Source organism: Canis aureus, chromosome 11 (assembly GCF_053574225.1).
Source record: "Canis aureus isolate CA01 chromosome 11, VMU_Caureus_v.1.0, whole genome shotgun sequence".
In the NCBI taxonomy this organism is placed as follows: domain Eukaryota; kingdom Metazoa; phylum Chordata; class Mammalia; order Carnivora; family Canidae; genus Canis; species Canis aureus.
In genome coordinates this window covers 61,419,737-61,444,267 of record NC_135621.1, presented here as the reverse complement: position 1 = coordinate 61,444,267, position 24,531 = coordinate 61,419,737, and the positions used below count along the sequence as shown (strand labels likewise).

The window sequence follows — 24,531 nt, the reverse complement described above, 5'->3', positions numbered from 1 at the left end:
TCACCTTTTCTCATGGGTTAAATAGGGGGCAGAAGATAGGAACAGCACAAGGGGAAATAATGGAGTAGCCTGTGCCAAAACGGAGAATGAATTACATAGGCTGGGCAAGCAGAGCCTTAATTTGTAGTCTCTCAATTTTTAGCTTCTTTTGCCAAATGTGTTCACTCCTTCCCTTTAATATATGCTGGTGTTTTGTGGCTAGGTCTAAGCTGTCACAACACCATTCTTTATTCGCCCCTCCTCCTGGATCCTAGCTTCTCAAAGGATAGCAAAGCCATTGCTTTTCAGTAACCTGACAATTGGAATTGTTCCCTCATCACTCAGGCTTTCTTTATTTTCACCACTCAACTCTCCCAAACTACTGGGAAAATTCATGTGTAACCACCTTCTGAGTCACTCTCCCACTGACGTCGTCTTTGGTGACAAATGCTCATCATACCACTAGTGTGAAGCAAAGGCTTTCCCAAGGCCGTTGTACACAATAAAAGACTGGCTTGCCAATCATTGTAAAACTGTGTTTTATGATATAAAGGATTAGTTGAGATATTAATTGAGGTTTTTAATTCCTCCTGGATGCTAGGCACTTTAGGTATAACAGGTTTTGGCCTGGGAGCCTCTGATGTACAAACAAAATTTGATCTAATATATTCAGTCCTCTGAGAGGCTTTCTGGAAGAGCTGATGCCTACTGGATCTGCTGTCAATTGGCCGGATGGTTAGATTATGCTGCCATAAGCACTTCTAGCTAATAAACAAAATGATATCCAGTTTATGAAAAAACTCCTATTTCTAGGGAAACTTTTAAATGGTAAGAGTGAAATGGGATGATTAAGTTTTACCTCTGTTCAATTGTGAACAGAGGTAAAACTTTCCTCAAAGACATAAAAGTAGTACAGGAAACAGGGCATCTCACATAATCAAATAAAATGATATTGCCCAAATATGTGTCATTTTCAAGAAAGTGGCTATTCAAATAAGGTACCTTTTATTTAATTTTCCATTGGCACTTCACAGTGTTCTAAGAAATCAGGAATACGCTGGTCTCCCAAAATTCAGGAAGTCAAAAACGTGCTCAGAGCTGATAATTTATATTCTCCTTTTCTCACACAATATAAATATGAAGACAAGTTTAATAGAAGTACTTTGAGAATTAAAGCTAGAAAGAATTTTATGAATTTTTAAGTTCAATACAAAGTTTACTATAACCAATAATGATATATTCACCCCTGGATTTGCTGTGGGAATCTCAGATTTAGAGTAAATGAAAGGACAAAGTTTTACTTGTCTGAAATGTAGGACAGCTGTTCTACAGCTACTCCTCTGCCCCGGTAGAGCACTTAGGAAGGATGGGTGGCTCATTACGCCCACGTGTCTGTGCTATTACAATATGGATGCAGGCATCCTAACAAACAGAGAGATAAAAGGATCCACTACTGTCTCCTGAAGAAACAGCTTATTCAAGGGTTGAATGGGCCCTTCCATAATCATGGTTTTCTAACTTGGCTTTAGCATTCTCATCCGGGAATTCGAGAGCTTTAGCTCACCTCAATAAGCATTTTTACTGAAATATGGTTTCCTTCAGTGAATTTTGGACATTAAATCCCAGTGGAAGGCATAAATAGACTGTGGTAGCCCTGATGATAGATTCTTCTAATTTGACAGTGTTACCTCAGGAGCCATCAGAGCTACTAAGGAGTGATTTCAGCCATACAGACCATCATTTTGATTGAGGCAAATGCCCCAAAAGATTTGCTTTTCAGGAAAAAAATATCAATGTCTCCCCTGTCTTGACAAAAATTCATTTCCAATTTAACTCCAGTAACAGCATTCGAGGACTTGTGCAAGGCAGCGGCTCAGTTTACAAGGAACAGTTTATGATGCCTACTAAAACCCAGTATTGGAAAAATACCTCATTTTTCTTTTGCAAAAAGATGCTGTAAGTTTGCCAAGATTCTTTTGGTGATATGCTATTTTCTAATACCTAACCAAACGTATTTTTGTTAGGAATGCTAAATTTAAAACGCACAACCACTTACACTGAGGGAAATAACATTAAAAAAAAAATCCTAACTTTTCTTGGAATACTGACTGAATGATAAAAATATTTTATTTATCTAACTGTGTATGTTTTCTGGTCTACTGACTCCTTTTTAATTATCTTTGTCCAAAAAGTGTAAGTCCAGAATTCATTCAATATTCTGTTAAATAACTAGAGTAAACCATGTATGAAGTAACAGGAAATGTTTTTTAGTTACTAAAAAGGGATTCTATGACTAAAAAGAGAAATCTGGAGCTATGTGATTGATATTCATTCTGGACCGAAAATGATTTTTGTTACGGAAGCAATCAGCTGCGCTATCCTGTACTTGTAACATTCAGGGGAAGGGACTACAGGACAGTTTATATTGTCATATTTTGCTTTTTAAACATTTCCAAGCTTGGTTTTTGCAACATTACAAAATCTGTAAACTTTAAAAATAAAAATTGAGATACTCTGGGTTTAGCCACATGGTGAACCCATTTTTATATTATGACTATTAAATATATTTGCACACTTTAACTATTACAGAAATAAAGGCATTATTCAATAAAAATTCATCTGCTGTGGAAATATCTCCAAATCACCTTACTGTCTATGACCACTGGAGCTGGTCATATTATTAGAAATTAACTAAGGTCTTAAGAATGCACATTATTCTTAGTGTTTTCTTTTTACTCATAATCAAAGTGCTCTAATAAAAAGGGAAGAACAAAATATTTTTGACTGAGGCTCACTGGAACAAATGTTTTATGTTCTGTTCTCTGCATATAAAAATGGTTTCACAACAAACATCCTTCTGAAAATTCTGGTGGATAATAATTAGAATTTTACATCAGAGGATATAACTATCAGTTTTTAAAATGGCTTCTTTTATATTTCAATTAAGTTTATGAAACTGAAAAACTACAAAAAAGGAAAAATAATCTACTTAAATTAGCATAGATTAAGTGGTGACCATTATTGCAAGGGAAATACTATGTTAAGGAAATGGCTCTTTGTTTTGTTGCAAAAGTGATAAAAACACAAAAGTCAATAAAACTGTTAAAATAAGTCTCAGTAATTACCAAGATCAAAATCCACTGGCTTTTTATTAAACATGAACTTTTGTTCTGCCTTCTGCAATACGTAAATAGTGCTGACAATTGGTTTGTGAGGCATTTGCTACAATAAAATGTAATTGTATCATGAGAGAAAGGTGACAATCAGGAGATCATGAAAAAATTACATATTCTCACTGGTAGTTAATTAGCCATGCAAAACCTCCTCAAACAGATATTCTCTTCTATTAGGAATGATTACTATGCAGGCCTACAGATGTCAATACCACAGTCATTCAAATACTTCTTTCCCTACTAATTGAAGGTTGTAAAGCTCTGGTGCCAAGGTTTTGCTTCCAAAGAGCTAATTTATGACTAGAAGGATATTTTATGTCTTCAGTTGCAGCAGCTACAAAATTCAGCAAATCAGAACCATCTGTGCACTGATACTTGACTCACCATTCATCTCGCAGCCTATCAGTCACATCAGTTTGCATCCTGCATTCTTGGCTCATGCACACTTGCGATGATCCAAAGTTCATAAGAAATATTAAAAACGAATGGCATCCTGACCCTCTACCTTATTGTACACGCATCAGGAAGAAGCGCCCCCGCCCCCATCTTGTGTGTATGGACAGCATCAAGGAAGGCCTGGGCATCTGGCTGTCCGTCCAGTGAGGGCCCTCACAGCAGTCTCGAGTCTCCCCCGCCCTCTACGAAATGCTATGTGAGTCCTAATACTTGTGTGTTGTTTCAAGTTCAGTTTTTTTAAGTTGATGTATGTGAGTCAGTTGGAAGATTACAGAGTAAAGGAGAGAAGGTGTAACTTAAAAAAATGTTTTCCGAAAGGTTATTTTTGTAGACTGAAATATCAGTACAAACAAGTCCTCTGGTTATAAATCTAAGAATATCATTGTGATTGCCACCAAATTATGGCCAAACCGGTAAGCAAAAACAGAGGGCAGTGACTAAGGAAGTCTGAAGAGAAGCAGCAAATAAAAGTTCTCAGGAGTAAAGTCAGATTAGCCTTTAACCTGACCCCGGTCATAACTCTGTGACATCAGTCACTGCCTTATTTCTTTAATAGAACACTAAATAGGCCATGGATCCTACTATTTTTCTTTAAGAGACAACAGGTCAAAAGAACTTTCAACAAAATTTCTTGGAGCTGAGGAGAAATAGGAATTGCATATAATAACCAAGAAACTGGGTTGTCAGATTCCTTTTGAGACCTCAAACAACTTCATTTGGTAGAAAAGCTTCACAGAGGGTAAATCATAGGATCCCAGGGACCAAATTACTTACTTTTTGATTGTTTGGAGTATGCACATTTACACTCTCTCCTCTGGTATAAAAGTCCAGTGGTCCTAAAGGTATCCCACCTGGGTTCAGAATTTTCTTGAGCATTTCATAGTCTGGCTTTTCATCATATGCTAAATTATGAGCACATGTCAAATATTGGGCTATTTCACCTGTGAAGTGTTAAATTTTTTTTACAAGTTATAATTGGCAAGAATTGTCAAGGCTCCAATATCATCAAAACCTCTTTTCTCTTACACGTGCACACAACACACATCCTGAAGAAGCTAAGAACGAACCCTTTGATGAAAAGCATTTTTCAAATGATATTGAAAAATGACTGAAATAGTCACCCCAGAGATTTGACAAGATGGGAGAAACTGGTTATTTTTTTTTTTTTTTACATATCTTTGTTTGTATGTTTATTTTTTACTAATCTTATCAAAGGACACAAATTTTTAAAGTTATAGTTAATGATTTTGATTTATGGAGTGCAATTACTAAGAACTACACAAATAATGTAATAGACCAGATACCTTCATACTTTTTTTATGTTAAAGTTTTAAAAATTCAGTTAAAAACAAGTGTAACTTATTATAAACCTCCTTACTTTCACAGAAAAAAAAAATCACTGCAAACTTTAATTCAGGCTTTGATTTTAAGATTATAACAGTACATTTAGAAATGACCTTGAATTCTAGGTTTTTAGCCATGACTAATTTGGTCATTTGGCTCCCTCGAGTCCTCCATACCTGGCATTCACTGCATTGTCTTCCTGATTTAGAGCAGAAGGATGAGATGTTGCTACTTTTTTTTTTTTCATTTTAATGTAATCTCTTCCATAGAACTATATAGTAATCCCCTCCAAAAAAATGAACTAGAAACCTTTTAAATACAAATAGAATTAGTAACAAACATCACTCCTTAAACAGATGTGGTTAGCATTTTTGTTTCAGGTGGAGTTTCAATCTAAAATCAAGACATAAGTAAATAATACCATATACTGCTTAAAATCCAGGATGTTTTCCTTTGTTTGGAGAGGTGTTTAGATACTCCAAAAACTAGTTTTTACAAGCTTTTCCCCTTCAAAAACGTATTACTCACGCAGACATAAGTACCTCTTACTTTCTCACTAAGTTGCTATATCCCCGTGGCGGGGAAAATCTGGGAAGCTTTGTGGGTTGGCAGGAGTGACTTCCTAATCCTTCCCTTCCCCCTCCAGGCCCACCTCCATTCAAGAGGGAACTTGCAGACACTGGCTTTCACTCCCTAAAGGGGGAAGAAATTCCAGAAGGAACAGTCCCCTTCCCCCTATGGAAAGTCAAGGTGACCATTTTATACCCTATTATCCGCAGCTATGTTCTAGGAACATAAGGCTACTGCGGCTAAAATGAGAACTCTTGGCTCCAGGGTTTTTTATTTTTGGTTTCTTTTTTTTTTTTTTTTTCTTTTAGATACTGTGGCAATTATGCAACCTACTTTTTTCCTTCTCTAATGTTGTAAAATTTATCACATTCTGTTATCTAACATTCAATCAACCAGATCTCTATTAACTAGCAAATGGCATGGCTTCATCACATTTGTAACTCCTGTTTCCTGATGCCCAGTGCGGGCATCCGATTCCTGAAGGGATGATCAAAAAGAATAAAGATTAAGTTACATTCACTACCATCTTCATGTAAATATTCTGTTGTTCTTTGGCTCTTTCGGGATTGGTAAACCAAGTTTGGTATATATTATTACAGTTCTGTTAACCAAAATATCCCAAATGGAGAAGAGAGCTTAACGTGATGGGAAAATTTTCACAGGTTATGGTTTGAAGACAAAGGAAGATTCCTGGAACCCCACCAACTGCCAGCAGCTGTGCTGCAAAGTCTTCGTGGGTCTGGGGCGTGGAAAAATGAGGTATCCGGGAGGTTGGAAAGAGAGAAAAAGAAAAGCCACCTCTTATAAATTCATTATTATCAACCTGAAGCTTAGACTATTGTGATGTATTACCGCTCTAAATGCTAGCCTTCCAAGATCTGGATTTATTATTTTAAGTATACTTTTTAATTTACTAGCATATCTCTGGAGCTATAAAACAAAATGCTTTGAGTAGTATGAAATTATGATATTCTTGAATCATCTGCTTTTAAGCTAATGAAGTATTAAATATCATTACTATCATTTCAGGAGATAGAAACTTTTGCAACTATTATTATCACACTGAGCTGGACGCGTGTATTGGAAACTTGTTGGTGGTTTTATTTCATAAATTGCCTTAGTGACAAACCTTTTATAAATCGGATTAATTGTCATGCTTGCAGTATTCACTCCTAAGTACAGCCAACTAAGAGATCTTTGGTTAATATTAAAGTTTCAATGTTTTGTGCTTTAGAAATAGAAATCTGCACTTTATAAAATAATAGGATGGGCTCAAATAAATGGTTTGTACTGAAAACAGAGAACCTGGCACTCTTGTCATTTCTTGTTATCACTCGGATCTCATCTCCAGTAGTAGGAGTATCACAGAATATACACAGGCCCACAAGCATTTAACTTGTGCAACCCAGGGCAGCAGGGCTTTCTTTTCTAATACTGAACCGAACAGTCACCTTTTGTGCCTGAGGGGCAGAAAAGGTAAGGGAGATACGCAGAGAAAACTTTCTTTGACATCTCCTATCTCTTTCTCTTGCTGTCCTCTTGAGTAAAACATAAGCTGTATGACTTGGTCAAAATGCCAATAAGCCTATTAGCCAAAAAGGCAGACTGGCATTTTGACCAAGTTACTCAGTGCAGTTACAGAAACGGAGAGCTTTCATCCTTCAACCCATCCACCCTGAAGGAGAATACTCCCGGGTTTGTGCCCTCCGTCAGAAGAGGGACTCCAGAAAGTGGGAGGCAGGAGGCTCACACTTGGGCGGCCTTAGGACTTGGGGAATGGAGGTGGAAAAGCAGAACTGCTTTGTTCCTCTTTCGTTTCTCATGGAAATGAACATTTTGGTTTCTTGTCAAAGATGGGCTATAAATAGAAGTTTAAGATAATTTAACTCTCCATTTAAACTCTCAGATGGAAACTGATGCTATTTGACCTCATCTAGGGGGTCGGCGTACACATTCACTTTCGTAAGTCAGCTAAAAGCCAACTTTGAGATTGCCCAATAGAGAGAGAGAACAAGATTCATTCTGCTTATCTGTCTCTGAGAAAAAGCGAGCCTGACAGCACAAGCCAGCTCTTTTCTGTAAGACAATCGAACTCATTTTTTAAATTGGTGAACAATGTGCCATGCATGCATATGCAAACGACAGGCACTTGGGTAATTGTGAATTGACTTACTATTTTTACTGATAATACCGTCAATTAAAGAATTGCAAGAAGATCCATACTAACTTGAAAGAGAAAAACCACTTAATGAAACATACCTTCAAATCCCAAGGTTATATGCCTTCACCAATCCAAAAGTATTTTTTTTTTTTGCTTTTTTTTGCTGGCTGTTTAGTCAGAGTGCAACCCAGGTCTAAACAGCACTCAAGTGTTGAATGATTTGGTTTTTCAAATTATCGATTGAAAGTAGTCTTCCCCTAGATCGACTTTATCTCCTTTCAACTATGTACAGGTGGACAACATCAGAACGTCAACTCTGAAAGTACTAGATATAACTGACTACTAAACCTGTGTATGATTCCTCCCTTCCGGTAAAAAAAATAAATAAATAAAAATAAAAAAAAATTGCAGTCAGCAAAGCCTAGAACATGGCCTCAGTGTTTTCTTGCAGCCTTCTTGGGTTCTAATGTCAGAGAGGATCTAAACGTTCTCTCCTCTAGTAACCCGGTGCACAGCACTTTCTCCTGCCCGTGGGGATGGGAGCGGGTAGATTAAGCAGAAGCTGTGAAACAAGAGTGACAAATGTGCAGATGTGATGACCTGTAAATCATACAGGAGAAGGTGGTGGAAGTTATCATTTGACTTACGGCAGCAGCTTCCGGAAGGAGCCCATTTAAGCACTGACTCAGGGAGCTCATCCAACAGACTAAAATAAAATAGAGTGATACACAATGAAATCTGTTTACCATCCTGTGATTCACTGTTTTGATTAGAAAACAAAATTCAAACTCTGTGTTGGCGGGTCACCCATATTATGCCTTTCAATATTTTTTTTCACCCACCTGTAAGGGGCAAGAGGGTAAGTGGAGGTGGGCGAGATCCCTCAATTCTCAATGACCAATTTTCTACCAATCACCTAGAAACTAAATGTAAATTTACAGTGTAAATGCTTTAATTCATAGTCCGTGCTTGTAGAAACGCAGAAGCAGGGACATTATCATGATTTTTTTTTCTTAAAAACAAGAAAAAATACGTGAGAAAATTGTATCAGGATTTTTCAGGAGATGTTTCCCTCCGGTGCTCACCCTCGGGGAGGGGCAAATTATTTCCCTATTTATGTGCACTTTTCTCCTTTGGGCAGTGCTTTATGCTATCCTGTGATTAAATAGGTTTACAAGAAATATCCACACAGCAAAGCAAACAAGAAAAGGCATTATTCTAACCCCTTCCGGTGTTTTACTGAACAAGTACAATTCTTTGAAGTGGCTTCAGCCACCAATATATAAACATGCAACTAAGGTTATTGATATGAATGTTTGGTTGGCAAACTCGGGCAGAGGCAGAGTTGCAACAGTAAATGCACCGCTCTAAGGGCACCCTACGTCAGGAAAATAAAGGGCACGGGGCGGATACGGTCTCATGGTTGTACAGGCAAGCACGCCCTACAGGCAAGGACACTCAGCGCATGCCTTCTTAGCGGGCCGAATGAATTATGATCATATAATACTTACCATCGGAGTTTACAAATGTCTATAGGTTACCTTAATTATAAACTTCATCAGGTATTATTAGCTTTACCGGTTTATAGGTTTAGGTTAGTACTCAAATCAAAAAGAAGATACACATAAGGGTCCCCAAAATGTAAATGGAGGTCATGCTTACTGGCATTAGATTTCATTATTTTGCACGACACCGTATCCTATTTGAATGGACCCACGTAGGCACGGTCCTACGACATCTACAATGAGAGCATCCATCTAGGTCTATTGATTAAAGACTGGATCAGATCATAGGAGTCAGTCTTATCAAAAGAAGAAATACGTAGCGTCTTCAGAATTAAAACGCGAATCTTTTAAATATAGCACATTATGCAAATGAGGTGAACCGAGGTGAAAAACCGGGTATCAAGATTGTTTACATATGCCCGTTACTGTGCTTTGCCCGTGACCCGTATATTGAAAAATGTCGGTTAATACAGACCATTAATCACCGCCGTAAATAACTGATCAGGCAAGTCTAATATTGACTTCTAGAAACGTGTTGGTTCGGGCACGGGGCCGGGGCTCGCGCTCCCAGGCCGGGGGGGCCTCGCGGAACCGCCGGTGCCTGCCGGCCGCGCCCGCGGGCGAGGGGAGCTCGCGAGGGGCCTCCGGGGTGAGCCTGGCTCCCGGGCCCCGCGGCCTCTGCCCCTCGCCGCGACTCCCCTGACCTGCGGGCGCAGCGCCCCGGGGTGCCTCCGGGCGGCGGGGCCGGGCTGTTCTGCGCCGCGCACGGCGGCCTTCCTCGGGCCTCGGCGGGGAGGAGTCGGGGACGCGCTGCCCCGCGGGTGACCCGGGCCTCGGGCGGGCCGACTCCGGGTGAGAAGGCGGACGCGGCACCCGAGGCGCCCTCTGCGCTGCAGGCCCGGGCCTTGGTGGACACCCTCCGTGTGCGTCCCCGAGCCTTGCTGGTTCCTCCCTCGGGACCAGGACACGCTCCGTGGCACACGCAGCGCCGGGGGACGGGAGAGGGCTGCTCCCGCGGGCCCGGGCTGCCCCGGCTCTGGAACCTTCCCCAGTGGCGGTGCACGCGGCGGGGCGGGGCGGGGCGGGGCGGGGCGGTCTGGCCCCCAGCGCCGGCCGAGCCCCCGCGGCCCCCCCCCCCCGGCCCCCGCGACCCCCCGCGACCCCCGGCCCGAGGGCGCGCACCTGGTCTTGGCGGCCTGCACGGCGGCCGGGTCCCGCGCCTCCCAGGGCAGGCGGCCGGCGCAGCAGCGCAGCAGGCAGTAGGCCAGGGTCTCCAGGTCACTCCGGCGGGACGGCGCTGCGGGAGGAAGCGGCGGGAGACACGTGAGGCCGGGCCCGCGCCCAGCGCCCTGACGCAACCCGAACGGGCCGCAGGGCCAGAGGCGTCGTGTTTGCGCAGCTGCACGGAAGCCTCAAGGCCGGGCCCGGGCCGCCGCCGGGAGAAGGGTCGGCTCCCGCGGCCTCCCGCGGCCTGGCCTGTCACGGGAACCTGAGCTCCACGGCCCCTGACACGATCCAGACAACCCACAGCCCGGCACCGACACTTTCTCAAAGAGCCGAGCAGTAAAACAAAGAAATAAATGTCTGCGGCTAAATTGCTGCCATATGTGGCAGGAGGCCCCGGGGGCGCCCGGCCACGCCGAGACCCTGCGGGCGCAGAGGACGCGGCAGCCGCAGGCCCGGCCTGCTCCGCTCGCCCAGCAGCTCCGGCAGCCGGAAGAATATGACAAAACTGCCATCTAGTGTGCAGGACTAAAAAACAGGCCCTGCTGAAGATTTCTCGATTGAAGGAGAGAAAACCTCAACTGTCGGAGGCATGAGGTTCAAGGCCTACAGATACTAGGGAGAGAAGCAGCCTGAGCCGAGTCTGGGCCAACAGGACACCTGACACCTGACACCTGACACCTGACGGCGCGGCGGTGGTGTGCGGGGGCAGCCGGCCAGAGGCTTCCCGGGTTTAAAGCAGGATGGCTTTTCATCAAAAAAAAAAAAAAAAAAAAAAAAAAAACATACAGGGGAGCATTTTTAGGCCACCGTAAATATAACTTCTATCAAACTACTCGGTGCTACAGACTAATTGTATCGTGATTTTTTGCGTTTTTTAAAGCGTCTACTGTGAAAAGACAAGACAAATGAAGTCCACTGTAAGCCAAAGTAGAACAAATATTACTGAAATAACGATTAAAACATTAACGAGATCCCACAAAATAAACTCATTTTTTTTTATAACCACTGCAAATTGTTATAAAACAATAGGCTGGTATTTACATTTCTGCCATTACTTGAATGTTCATCTGTGCAGGGATATAAAATCTCCTAAGTGCAATATGTGGCTGTTAAACCTGCTGTAAACAGGTATCCTATTTTATTGTCGTTCATTAAATAAACTCTGAAAAGTCACTCAGTAAACTTTGTTTTTAATTTAAAAAGTCGCCTATTAAGAAGAACGCGGCTAGCACATCATAACGACTTTTGGTGATCATACACAAGTTATTATAAAAGCAGAAGACAAGATTAGCCGTTACACGTAGGCTATCTTAACTGCTATTAGAGCACTGGATTATTAAAGGCCCTTCAATCTAGCAGAATGCTACAGTCCCATGGGCGCCGTTTGCTTTCTTCACAAGCTTCAACAATGTCCTAATGCAAGACTTGGCTCTCCTATTAAAATAAAAACACAATCTCTACCACGCTGTTTGGTACTGATTTCTTCAGTCATAAATCTCCCACTAATAATGGAATGGTTCCATTTGTACAGATGTGTTCACAAGTCCCTTTTCCATTATGGCAATTCCTGGTTACCACCACTTGAAAAAAAAAAAATTTCACATCCTCTAATTTAAAAAAAAAAAAAAAAAAATCTGGCACCTGTTTGGACGACACAGGCTACACACAAGAGGCCCTCTGAGGAAAAATAATCAGAAAGTGGAATAAACTTTCCCAGTCACTTCCCCCCTCCTCCAACAGAGGGATGACTTGATAGGAAGCTGTAAGTAAAAGTAAGGACAAGTCCTTTAGATTTCTGAAGCCAATCTTTCATAAACTGGTTTTCATTCGAAATAGCCCCTTGAGAGTTAACTTTACTTCACTATTATAGTTTGATCTTACCTAATTAAAATACATTATCACATTTTCCATCTTTATTTTTTTATTGCACATATACATTGATAACTATAGTTATGTAAATGTTTTACCACATTTCCACTAAAATACATGTAATGTTAGAAAAAAAAAAAATCCTATAGTCACTCTTTCCCACCATGAAAGAGAGACCTTTCCCTGAAGTGCCTTCAGAGGAACAAATGCAAAATTCTGTGTTTTAATGAACTTTAATGAAGTTCAACCCCAAGACTCGACCCATGATTAAGTCTTCTTTCCAGCTACTGTACAGAGAAGAGTCATCCTAATACCTGTTAAATTCACTGAAAATAAATATTCTAGATGACCACATTAGCATCTATGTGAATGTGTAATTAACACAATGAATTGATCATATATTTTTAACTGACTTTAAAATACATCTTCGAAATACAGATGATAGGACAAAAGGATAATTATAGAACTCAGGAATTAAATAGTTGGATAGGAATTATACTAGTCTATTATTTCCTGTGCATTTGAAAAAAAAATAAAATGCTGAAAGTAAAAAAAAAAGAACTGATTATATTTGAAGAGAACTCTTAATATCTAAATATAAAAATCTTTTTAATTTGAAAGTTGAAATAAGTATTTTGTTTCTGTAGAATTTGGTCTCTGTATAATTTATTGTAATATATAATATATTCTTCAGTTGAATTTGATTATTAATGTAATCATTAACAGTAGTATATTTTTATGTAGATTTTACTTACGATGCTACAGCTTAGAAATGTGGCAAGATTTTGTTATTAATACTTTTCCTCTACACTACATTGTTAGTTTTAAAATATAATTTCGCATCTAGTTTTTATTTACCTCATTAATATGGAGCCATGCAAATGACTCTTCACTGAAAGCCTGTTGTGTTCTCAATTGTTTAACATTTCTAAATTATAAAGTACTGCCAAGAGTAACAACAATTAAAAAAAAAAAAAAGGCACGGGTTGGGACTTGAATTCTATCTATTCTTCTAGAAAGCAGATTCCAGGAACAGTGGACACTAGAATGCATAATTAAAATAAAACCAACTGATATGATTTGTGGATCTGCTACTGTGCCAGATGCTCCAGCTGCTTTTATATTATCTCATTTAATCATTCTAACAATAGTATAAAGTACTACTAAGCCTATTGATAAATAAGAGAAGCTCGGAGAGGTTAAGCAACTTGTTTAGTATCACAAAGCAAAACTTGATGAAGCTCTGCACTGAAATCCCAATCTTTCCGAATCCGGAGCCGACACTCAATTAACAATTACTTTGCCCTGTCATTAGTTTTAACACCCTTTAAATCACATTACACATAGTACTTCTACAGTCGGGGGAGTACCTGAGGTGGGCTTTTTCACTTACAACACCAGAAGACATACTGATGCAAGCATGGTTGTCTGGCAAGGAATAAATCAGCAGCAGGTCCTGAGAGGCAGCAGTAACTAAAGTTTCCATGCGACTATCCTTCTATGAAATGATTTCTTTCAAATCACTTCATTCGATGAAGAAGGGGGTCTACTTAAAGCATTACTTTATAAAGTGTTTTGAATGTCTTTCCCAGCTGCTAGGAGAACAGGAGAAGCTAACTTAAGAGGACTGGTCCTTATTCTAAAGACAAACCAGAGTAAAAGTCTCTGGGGCCAACTCACCAAATGGAATGAAATAGGAATTGAGGGAAAAAAGAAACTGTAAGTGTTAATCCCAAAATGGATCAGATTATTTGCCTAAAGTGCTTTCTGTTTAGTTTTATTTTTTATAGAGAGTAACATGAAGTATGAAGAAAAATAAGAAATAATAAAGTGAACTTAAAAACTTCTGCCTTAAGCAGACAGGGTTGAAATGCCCAAAATACGAGTTGCTATGCCCAGAAATGACCTAAGAAAGGAGAAAACATCTGAACAGGATGCTCACCTGAAGAAGTGAATGGTGACCACCCATGGCACAAATTTAGAGTGTATGCTTTCATTCCCAACTAGTAACCTGTATCATTACATTTTGTCAATTCAGATTGACAAAGAGCTGAAAAATTTCACAGTGGCCACAATATATTGCATTTCAAAAAGGATATCTCAAAGAAAGCATTAAACTCAGTCTCTCTTATTTTCTCCGTACCTTTAAAATTTTATTTTTTTCAAAGGCCGGTTTTTTAAATGATTTTATTTATTTATTTTAGGGAGGGAGGGAAGGGGCGGGGGAGAGAAGCAGACTTCCCACTTAGCAGAGAGCCCTACATGGGGCTTGAGCCCAGGACCCTAAGATCATGACCTGAACCCAAAGCAGATGCAGATGCTCAACTGACTGAGCCATCCAGGCACCCCAGTATGTTTAAAATTTTAAGTCTTAGTTTTTGTTTTTGTTTTTTTCTTAATGAAACGCTACGGTGTGAATCTTAGGAAAAGTTATTTAATAGAGCAAAGGGGTTGTTTTGTTTTTTTGTTCTTTTAATTTTTATTTTATCCATCCTCCCACCCCCTTCCTTTTTTGTTCTCCAGAGTTAAGAGTCTGTTTCTTGGTTTGCCTCCCTTTCTGGTTTGTTTGTTTTTCTCACCTTTGCTTATTTTGTTTCCTAAATTTCACAAAGTTATCTTATATTTGGCCAATGTATATTATTAACCCAATCAAATAGTTCAAGACCTACATTAAGGCCTTAAAAGTCATGGCTAAATGTCAAAATTGGGTTATACCATGTAGAACAAATAGTGTCTTCATTATTTTTTATTTATATATCGACCAAAGACTGTTTATAGCAGTAAATTTACCTAAAAACAGAAATCAATGGTATGCTTTTCTGACTACTAACAGGATCCAAGCTTGATGGTGTACCTTAATATCATAATTGAAAAATAGGTTCCTTTTTTGGAATTATTGTTTGAGGTGATAAATATTGTGTAAACTATATCATTTCCTCAAGTTTGGTAACATGAAAATACACTCTCAGTTTATTTCACATATATTTTGTAAGCTGGAGTGCTAGATTGGAGTGAAAGGAAACTGTGCAAAAAATAACACAAGACTTGGATTTCATATATCATAGCAATTGGCAAAAATAAAAAGTATATGTCTCTTTCCTTGATACTGAATATATTACACAAACAAATGGACATTTAAAATGCAATTTAGACATCATATTTTATGGTCATCAATGATGTCAAATTAAAACAGGTATTATACACTCAATGCAGAGGACTGAAGTATTTAAAAAAGCTCAATATGTTAAATGCAGTATATCTCTAGAGAAATTAGGTATTGACTGCATGCCTCAGTGAGTAGAAAAATCTACAAAAATCCATACCACACATTGATCCAAATATTGCTTTTTAACATTACTAAGAATGTAACAAATTTTAAAATAGTATATTTGACACAGATATAATTCTCTTTAATTATCAGGCAACAAGCCCAAAATATGTCAATGTTTATGCATGTTAGTTTTTATGAAGAAGAAAAAATTAATAATAGAAGAGATAGGTAAATCCAATGTATATTACTCTAATTTTACATTAAATGAAGCATTTCAGCCACTCAGAAAATACCTTTAGGTCATACAAGAGAATTGAGTTTGGAAGAATAACTGCAATTTTTAAAAAGCATACCGATTTACATAGATATATGGCAGTCCCAGGAACGTTCATTCAACTATCCATCCGTCTCTAGATATCTCTATTCCTATTTTTTGGTTTATAGTAATACAAACTGCCTTCCTTTTACATAAGGTTGAACTAGAAAATGCTTATGTGAAACTGTGATTGGTACCTTATACAAACTCCTTCATTAAGAAAACCCAACTAATCCACAGGAAAATGAGAGTTCGCTCTGGTTTCCGAATACTCACTACAAAACGTAGGAGAACCAGACAGTCTGATCAGGTTACCAGTCTCTGTTAAGTGGCTAATTCATAAGGCAGTTTTACACTAAATTCTGAATATTTCCCTGGACCTGACCAGACACAGATATACCTGACATATAGCAAATGCTTTGACAACTGGAGGTTCTATTTCCTAGAGATAACTTGTTTTGCTCTTTATGTTTTCCTTTGCATTATCTTTCTCAGTATTTATTTGATCTCATAGCTGGACTGGTATAGAAAAGATTTTTCTGAGATTAAACTACATAGTGACTGTACTGAAAGTAAACACATGAATATTTATGAATCTGACCTTCTACATTTAACTACAGGATTTATGGCCCTGTTTATTCTGGCTTCTAGATATGACTAAATGATCATTTCATTTCTAATAAAATCCTAAAGTAAAATGTTTTATTTTGGGAAATTAAATGCAAAACATTAGGAATGAATAGTACTCAAACATTTGAGGATATCAAACCCTTCACTTTATATATTAGACTAAAACTGCATATTATAATTTCAGCAAATGTATATATTTATGTGTACGTATTTATGCATGTGTGTGTGTGTGTGTGTGTGTGTGTATATGCATTCATGTATGTATGTGTATATAGTGGACCCTTGAAAAACACGGATTTGAATTGCCTGGGTCTACTTATATGCAGAGTTTTTTACAATACAGTACTGTTAATGTATTTTCTCCTCCTTATGATTTTCTTAGTAACATTTTCTTTCTCTAGCTTACTTTATTGTAAAAATACAGTATGTAATACATATGACATAAAAAAATATGTGTTAATAGACTATGTTATCTGGTAAGGCTTCTGGCTATCAGTAGACTTCAGTGGTTAAGTTTTGGGGGAGTCAAAAGTTATACACGGATTTTTGACTATGTGGGGCATCAGCATCCCTAACCCTCAGGTTGTTCAAGGGTTAACTGTATATGTATGCATATCCATATGTAGATATCTATGTGTAGATATAGATATGCCTAGAAGTTTAGTGTAAATTCTATTTTGAATGCATTTAAGGGAATCCACTTTTTATAAGAATCTTGTGAAACCCATGATAAAAATGCATTATTCACTACAGCATATAACTTTCTAGCAAATACCAAAATTATGTAATAAAGGCACTTCTCTGAATAGTCCTCCCAGGGAGGTAATACCATCTTTCTACCATCATTCTCAGTTTAGTCTTATCCTCAGAGACTCAGCATGGTGAAATCTACCCAACTCATCAACATGTGTTATTATTTGGGGAGGAAAAACCTTAAATGGACTACAAAATAAAAAACTGTTTAAACTGTTCATGAAGATAACATAATGAAAACGCTGCCATGGGGGGGCCTGGGCGGCTCAAAAGGTTAAGCATCTGCCTTTGGCTCAGGTCATGATCCCAGGGTTCTGGGATCGAGTCCTATATCAGGCACCCTGCAGAGCAGGGAGCCTGCTTCTCCTTCTGCCTCTGCCTCCCTCTGTCTCTCATGAATAAATAAAATCTTAAAAAAAAGAAAATCACTGCCTTAACCTACAGAGTATAGAGGGCATTTGGAATTAACATAGACTGACTGTTGACCCAACTAACATGTGACAATTCTACTTTCCATACTGCAATCACAGTTGTTTCTTAGCAATTTCAACAGTCAAAATCTGAAAGGACCAGAATTAGAGCTATCTATAGAAATAAGTGGCCGAATCACATAAGTTAATATCATTAACATAACTGGACCAATGCTTAAGAATCTGTATGATGAATTTCTAGCTATACTGCTATGAAAAAGTACTTCTGAGTTTCTGCAAATTCTTTCATACTAATAAATCCAGCAAAAACGAGAAGCAAAATTCATTTGGAGTCAAAGAACTTTAAATTGAAAAATATATCAGTAAGCATTTGCCTCTTAAAGTCCTTAATTAAAGCCATGTCCCACTATATTTTTAAATGCTCATTGATTCATTAACAATGTAAATGGTGAAAAATTACACAATATCACTAAATTTCTTAGTGATCATTACTTTTCTAACTATCCTATTCTTGAAAAAAAAAAAATAGTGGTTTCTATTACTCTGATCAGGAATACAAAAGGTAATTTCCATTTCAGAAACTGTAACCTATGAATTCTTCCTGGAAAGAAGGCATACAACTGACGCACTTATTTCACTTTTTACTGGCTTACCTTACAGTAGTGTGGGTTTTAATTGCTCTGGAAAATGATCAAGCCCTCTATATTACATGGTCAATGGTCCTTTTAACAGAAAAGGCAATAATATACAGTTGTTTGCACCAACCAAAACTCCTCAGAAAGTATCAGCTTAGGGTAACAGTTCAACAGCCATTAACAAGTGCAAATGTTTAATTGTCTTTTAGTGAAATGGAGTCCTTTCAACACTGTTTTTAAATTATTTTTATGGTTTAGCATATTTGAAAATACTTTTATAAATAAAGTTTACAAAGAATATGATTTTGAAAGGCAAACTTTTTCAATAATCACCATTTTTTTACTAGCATAACATTAGAATTGACTTTTTGTCTTGCTGACAGAGCAACTAAGAAAGTACAGTTGCATTGACCATATTGATTGTGAACAAAGCAACCATCAGTGGGACTCTGCACCATATATTTTCAATATTGACCTCCTACTTCCTTTTCCATGGCTTTCTGGGTCGGCTATTGGATTTGGACTGCAGTGTAATAAACAGCTAAGGTTTAATTAATGGTAAATGAATACAAGACATAGGTTATGACTTTAACTAATTAGGGAATTGTTGAATTAAGTCTGCCTTGGAATGCAAGGCAGTACAATCAATATCCAATAAAAGGACTATGTATGTAATTTACCTGCAAATGTGTTTCCAATACCATCAAAGTGAGTTTAAATAAGTAAGATATATGAAAGGCGACTAGGAGAGATTTCCACAAGTTAACACTTTATAGTTTCAGAAAAGATTTCCTTATTGTTGAGGGATGGTATCTTCTAAAAACTCTGATAAGGGCCTGGTGAAAAACAGGAATAATTCTTCCCATGTGCACCTTTACCAAATCTGTTAATAGTGGTGATTGCATACAAACTCACTTGCTGACCTCCAAATTTAAACTATAAAAACTAGTGATTTCCTGGCCCAAATCAGCATCAAGTTTTGTTTACTTGACATCCTGCCACATCCTTCTCACTTGTCACAATCTGTCTCCTCCCCCTGTTAGGAAAAATATTCATTGGCATACAGGAACTCAGTACTTGTGATAAAAATCTCGTCCACATTCTCACTCTTCAGACTGACTATGCAAAGGGCATATCATGGGCCTTATTACTCTTTAATCATTCTTCTGAAATAACATTAAGAAACAGAAAAAAAGAAACCTACCTACTCCCTTGTGGGCATCTACGCTGGTAAACTCTATTGTCCCATTATGGGCTTTTTTAGGATTTTCCTGATACTGTTTGTGGTTCCCATTGGGACAATATCTGTAGCAAAGTCCATAATCTGCAAGATAAACCTGGAAGACATGAACAGAGAAATGAATAATGCTTTTGTCCTCTGAAAATATAACCTTTATAATTAAGTCTTAAGAAACTGATAGGTTAAGAACAGCCTCACATCTACATTTTATTAAACCAAATGGTGCCTCAGGATAAAATATGTACAACTGGGGGTCATAACAACTAACTTCCCAGCTTAAATCCTTACTTCATCATGGGCATATCTTGTTTCTGAGCTGACTTAGATTTTAGTCCTTTTTATTTTACTCCTAAATTCCCTTCCCTGCAGGTGGGCATCCAGATATCATAAACTACAATAGTTTTTTTTTTTTTAATCTGTATTCATACAGCTTATGAGATCTGCCTTTTCTTTTAACCCCTCCCCTAAACATAAACGTTTTCAAGCAGGGAGGGGACAGGAGAGCAAATAATCTAAAAATGTAAACCCAATGTTATAGGAAACTCCATTAACAGGAAGCATAAAAATAGTGAACAGACTATAAGAGGTAATGACTCTTAAAAAAAAAAAAAAAGAGACAGAGAGAAAGAAACCACCATGTTGTCTGTATTTAAGAATGGAACATCAATGCAGTACTTTTGGCCTTTCAGACCGATCCATATCATCACTGTTATCTTTGTAAGTCGGTCAGAATTGCAAGCAGGGTCTCCAAACAGAATATAGATTGTTAAAAGTCAGATGGCAATTCAAGTGAATTTTTCTCAGATTACTTTTGGAGAGAGAAAAAAGGGGGGAGAAGTAGTTTTACAGATATAGCATGCACTGAATAGGGAACTGATACTAGACATTTATTCTCACATGTAGTCAGAACAGAGGAGTCCCCAACTCTGTTACCATGCTCCCTCCAAAAAGAAAGCAGTTAAAAATTTTTAAATGTGTTGTTTCACATATATTTCTTTAAAATTGGGGGACTGAGGTGACATTTCATGATAGAGCTTCAAGACAACAGAGTATTGCAATACAACCTGTGTTTTAAAATAGAATACCCATTAAAAGAAAATTTAGTATGAAATCTAAGTCTCTAAGTTTCTGGTTTTACGATAGCCTAAGGAGGAGATAATTTGACCTTCAAAATATAAACAGCACAGAGTTTTCTTCATCTGATGGAGAATATAGCTTGCTAGAGTGTCTGGAAACATGATATTTCAGTTTTCTCTCTCTCGCCCACAGACACCATTTCTCAACATGGCCTCAGAAGTAACCGATCCCTCTGCCCTAAATAACTAGACTCCAGGATCAGATGTGTAACTGGTTGCTTGCTTTCACTATTTATGATGCACTTTATTTAGTTTGAGAACTAAATAGACTTCACTTCGCGAAGTAGATATCCTGAAAATGTACATACTGGTAACTCAGCAAAAGGAAACATTTTAAATATGCTAGAGTAATTTACTATTTGAAAAAAAAAAAAGATCTATAGGCAAACCATAAGAGACTCTTAACTACAGAGAATAAACTGAGGGTTGGTGGAGGGGAGGCACAAGGCAGGATGAGGTAACTGGATGATGGGCATTAAGGTAGGCATGTGATATGATGAGCACTGAGAGTTATATACAAGTGATGAATTACTGAACTCTACATCTAAAACTAATGATGGCTAACTTAATTTAAATAAAAATATTTAAAAATTTTTAAAAAAGACCTATCAAGTTTTCATGCAGTCGGTAGTTCAAAATAAAAAAAAAAAAAATCAGGCCTAAAATTTATGGAGTGCCTAATATGCACCAGATAGCATGCTAAGAGCTTTATATTCACTGACCTATGGCATCCTCACAGAAATCTTGTAGGTGGGTACCATTACCTCCATTTTACTCAAGTACAAACTGAAGCCTAGTGAGATTATGTGATTTGTGTAGTAAGATGACACCGGAATCTTCACATTCAATCACTGTCAGAGGGAAATTGCACTGGACAAGTTACACAGACAAGGAAGACTTCATTCAAAGCTACTACATAAGAGAGAGTGACTACTGCAATTGGGTAGGGAGTTTGAACTCAACTCCACTGAAACAAAAAATGGGCAAGTTTTTAAGTGCAGGGGGTGAGCTAGTGAAATAACTGGAGGAGGTTAAGGGGAGGCTGTTCAGAGTGACTAGGCTGTCCATGTTGTTATTTGGAGTATAGGCTCAGAGACAAGGGCACAAGGGCACAAACTTTCTTAATGAATATATTTTAAAGGGGGTGGCTCCCAGGTCCTTGAGAAAGACATTCCCAGCTTTTAAAACTGGCAAGAGGCTGGGAGAAGATGTACATCTCAAAGACGCAGAGAAAGAATTTACAATTTCAAGTTTTCTAAGGTAAATGCTCTAAAATAAATAAATAGATAAATTTTTTAAAAGGGACAGGGGCCTCTAATCGAAAGAAAATTGTTCTAAAGTTTAGTCAAGCTGAAGGGGAACACGAAGGTCTTCTTGATCATCATGGAGGTATGTGCCTCAAGATGGTATTGGCTTGCACCAACTCTGAAGGGCAAAGCAGGGTCTACATTTAATATAAGGACAAGAAGCTAATAATATAGTAAAGAAAACATATGGTAACCATTTTACTCCCCATAGGGGACATTAAGTAAAAATACCTCTTTGAGATAGTGATTTCATTTCCTTTGGATAAATACCCAGAAGTGGATTGTTGGATCACAGGGTAGTTCTATTTTTAATTTCTTGAGGAACCTCCATACTGTCTTCCACAGGGGCTGCACTAGTTTACATTACCACCAATAGTGCACCAGGGTTCCCTTTTCTCCACATCCTCACCAACACTTATTTCTTGTCTTTTTGATAATAGCCTAATTGGAATGAGTTGGTATCACATTATGGTTTTGACTTGCATTTCTCAGATGATTTAGTGATGCTGAGTACCTTTTTATTTGTCCGTTGGCCATCTGGATGTCTTCTTTGGAAAACTATCTACACCAGTCCTTTGCCCATTTTTTAATTGGGTTGCTTTGCTTTTGTTATTGAGTTGTATGAGTTCTTTGCATATATTGGCTATACCCTCACTGGTGGTTCAGAAATGTTTTTTCCCATTCTATAATTGCCTCTTCATTTTGTTGATGGTTTCCTTTACTGTGCAGAAACTTTTTAGTTTGATGTAGTCCTACTTGTTGATTTTTGCTTTAGTTGCCTTTGCTTTTGGTGTCAAATCCAAAGATGACTGCCAAGACCAGTATCAAGGAGATTTTTCCTGTTTTCTTCTAGAAGTTTTATGGTTTCAAATCTTATGTTCAAGTCTTTAATCCACTTGGAGTTAATTTTTGTGTATGGTGTAAGATATGGGCCTAGTTTCATTCTTTTCCATGTAGCTGTCCAGTTTTCCTGACACCATTTAAGAGATTACCCTTTCCCAGGGGTAAACCGAGTGGGGGAAAAGAAAAAAAATTAGAGAGGAAGACAAACCATGAAAGACTCCTAACTCTGGGAAACAAACGGTTGCAAAAGAGGAGGATGAGGGGGGTGGGGGTGACTGGGTGATGGGCAATAAGGACAGCATTTGATGGAATGAGCACTGGGTGTTCCACTATATGTTGGCAAATTGAATTTAAATAAAATTTTTTTTTTAAAAAGAGATCATCTTTTCCTTATATATATTCTTGGCTCCTTGTGAAAGATTGACCATACACACATGAGTTTATTTCTGGAGTCTCTATTCTGTTGCATTGATCTACATGTCTGTTCTTATGCTCATACCATATCGTTTTGATTACTAGAACTTTGTAATCCAGCTTGAGATCAGGAGGTATGAGGCCTCCAACACTGTTCTTCCTTCTCAAGTTTGCTGTGGCAACTCAGGACCTTTTGTGGTTCCAAACAATTTTTAGAATTGTTTTTCTATTTCTGTGAAAAAGACCATTGGAAATTTGATAAGGACTAAACAGTCTGTGGACTATTCTGGATAGTATGGACATTTTAAAAATTTTAGTTCTTCCAATCCATCAGCATGGAATTTCTATTTATTTGTGTCTTCTTCAATTTTTTTAATCAGTGTTTTATAGCTTTCAGTACATAGGTCTTTCATGTTCTTGGTTAAATTTATTCCTAAATCTTTTATTCTTATTCATGCTATCATAAATAGAATTATTTTAATTTTCCCTTTCAATAGCTCATTGTTAGTGTATGGAAATTCAACTGATCCTTGCATACTGACTTTGTATCCTGCAACTTTACTGAATTCATTTAGTTCTAATAGACTTCTGGAGGAATCTTTAGGGTTTTCTCTATCTATATAATATCATGTCCTCCACAGAGATAATTTTACTGCTTCCTTTCCAACATGAATGACTTTACTTTTCTTGTCTAATTGCTCTAAGTAAAACTTCCGGTACTAATAAAAATGGTAAGAGTAGTCATTCTTGAATAAAACAAATTTCAGCAGCACATTAAAGAGGAATATATCATGATCAAGTGGGACTTATTCCTGGGATGAAAGGTGAGAGTAGTCATTCTTGTCATTTTCCTGACCTTAAAGGAGGAACACTCAGCTTTTTACCATTGATTACGATTGTCTATGGGCTTGTCCTAACTGGCCTTTTTTATATTAAAGTATGTTCTTTATAAAAAAAAATATTAATTTTTATTTTGGAGGGGGGTAGAGGGAGAGAGAGAAAGAGAATCTTAAGAAGACGCCATGCCCAGTGTGGAGTCCCATGCAGGGCTCAATCTCTGACATCATGACCTAAGTCAAAATCAAGAGTCAGACCCTTAAACAAGTGAGCTACTCAGGTGCCCCAAGGTATGTTCCTTCTCTATGTAATTTTTAGAGACTTTTTAATCATGAGAGGATGTTAAATTTGTCAATTTTTTTCTGCATCTATTTACATGATCATGGGATTCTTAGCACTCATTTTGTTAATGTGATGTATTGCATTGGTTGATT

General features: G+C 38.0%; 2 protein-coding genes across 6 annotated transcripts in view; one reads left to right on the top strand and one right to left on the bottom strand.

Annotated features, from left to right (window-relative positions):
- Positions 1-6,808, top strand: part of FANCL (FA complementation group L) — a 110,413-nt gene extending 103,605 nt beyond the window's left edge. For 2 of the 3 annotated variants that reach the window (XM_077915468.1, XM_077915466.1), the window contains 2 exons: positions 3,677-3,804; positions 5,599-6,262. In XM_077915468.1, coding sequence (XP_077771594.1) covers positions 3,677-3,804; positions 5,599-5,770 — 300 coding nt within the window. In that variant the 3' untranslated portion in view covers positions 5,771-6,262. Of the gene's footprint in view, positions 1-3,676; positions 3,805-5,598 lie in introns of all 3 variants that reach the window. The other variant, XM_077915467.1, reaches the window with a different exon arrangement.
- Positions 1-24,531, bottom strand: part of VRK2 (VRK serine/threonine kinase 2) — a 215,423-nt gene that overhangs the window by 15,874 nt on the left and 175,018 nt on the right. For 2 of the 3 annotated variants that reach the window (XM_077915472.1, XM_077915471.1), the window contains exons 9-12: positions 19,525-19,657; positions 10,371-10,485; positions 8,331-8,389; positions 4,383-4,549 (exon numbers count right to left, since the gene is read on the bottom strand). In XM_077915472.1, the coding sequence (XP_077771598.1) occupies positions 4,383-4,549; positions 8,331-8,389; positions 10,371-10,485; positions 19,525-19,657 (474 nt within the window). The remainder of the gene's footprint in view (positions 1-4,382; positions 4,550-8,330; positions 8,390-10,370; positions 10,486-19,524; positions 19,658-24,531) is intronic. The other variant, XM_077915474.1, reaches the window with a different exon arrangement.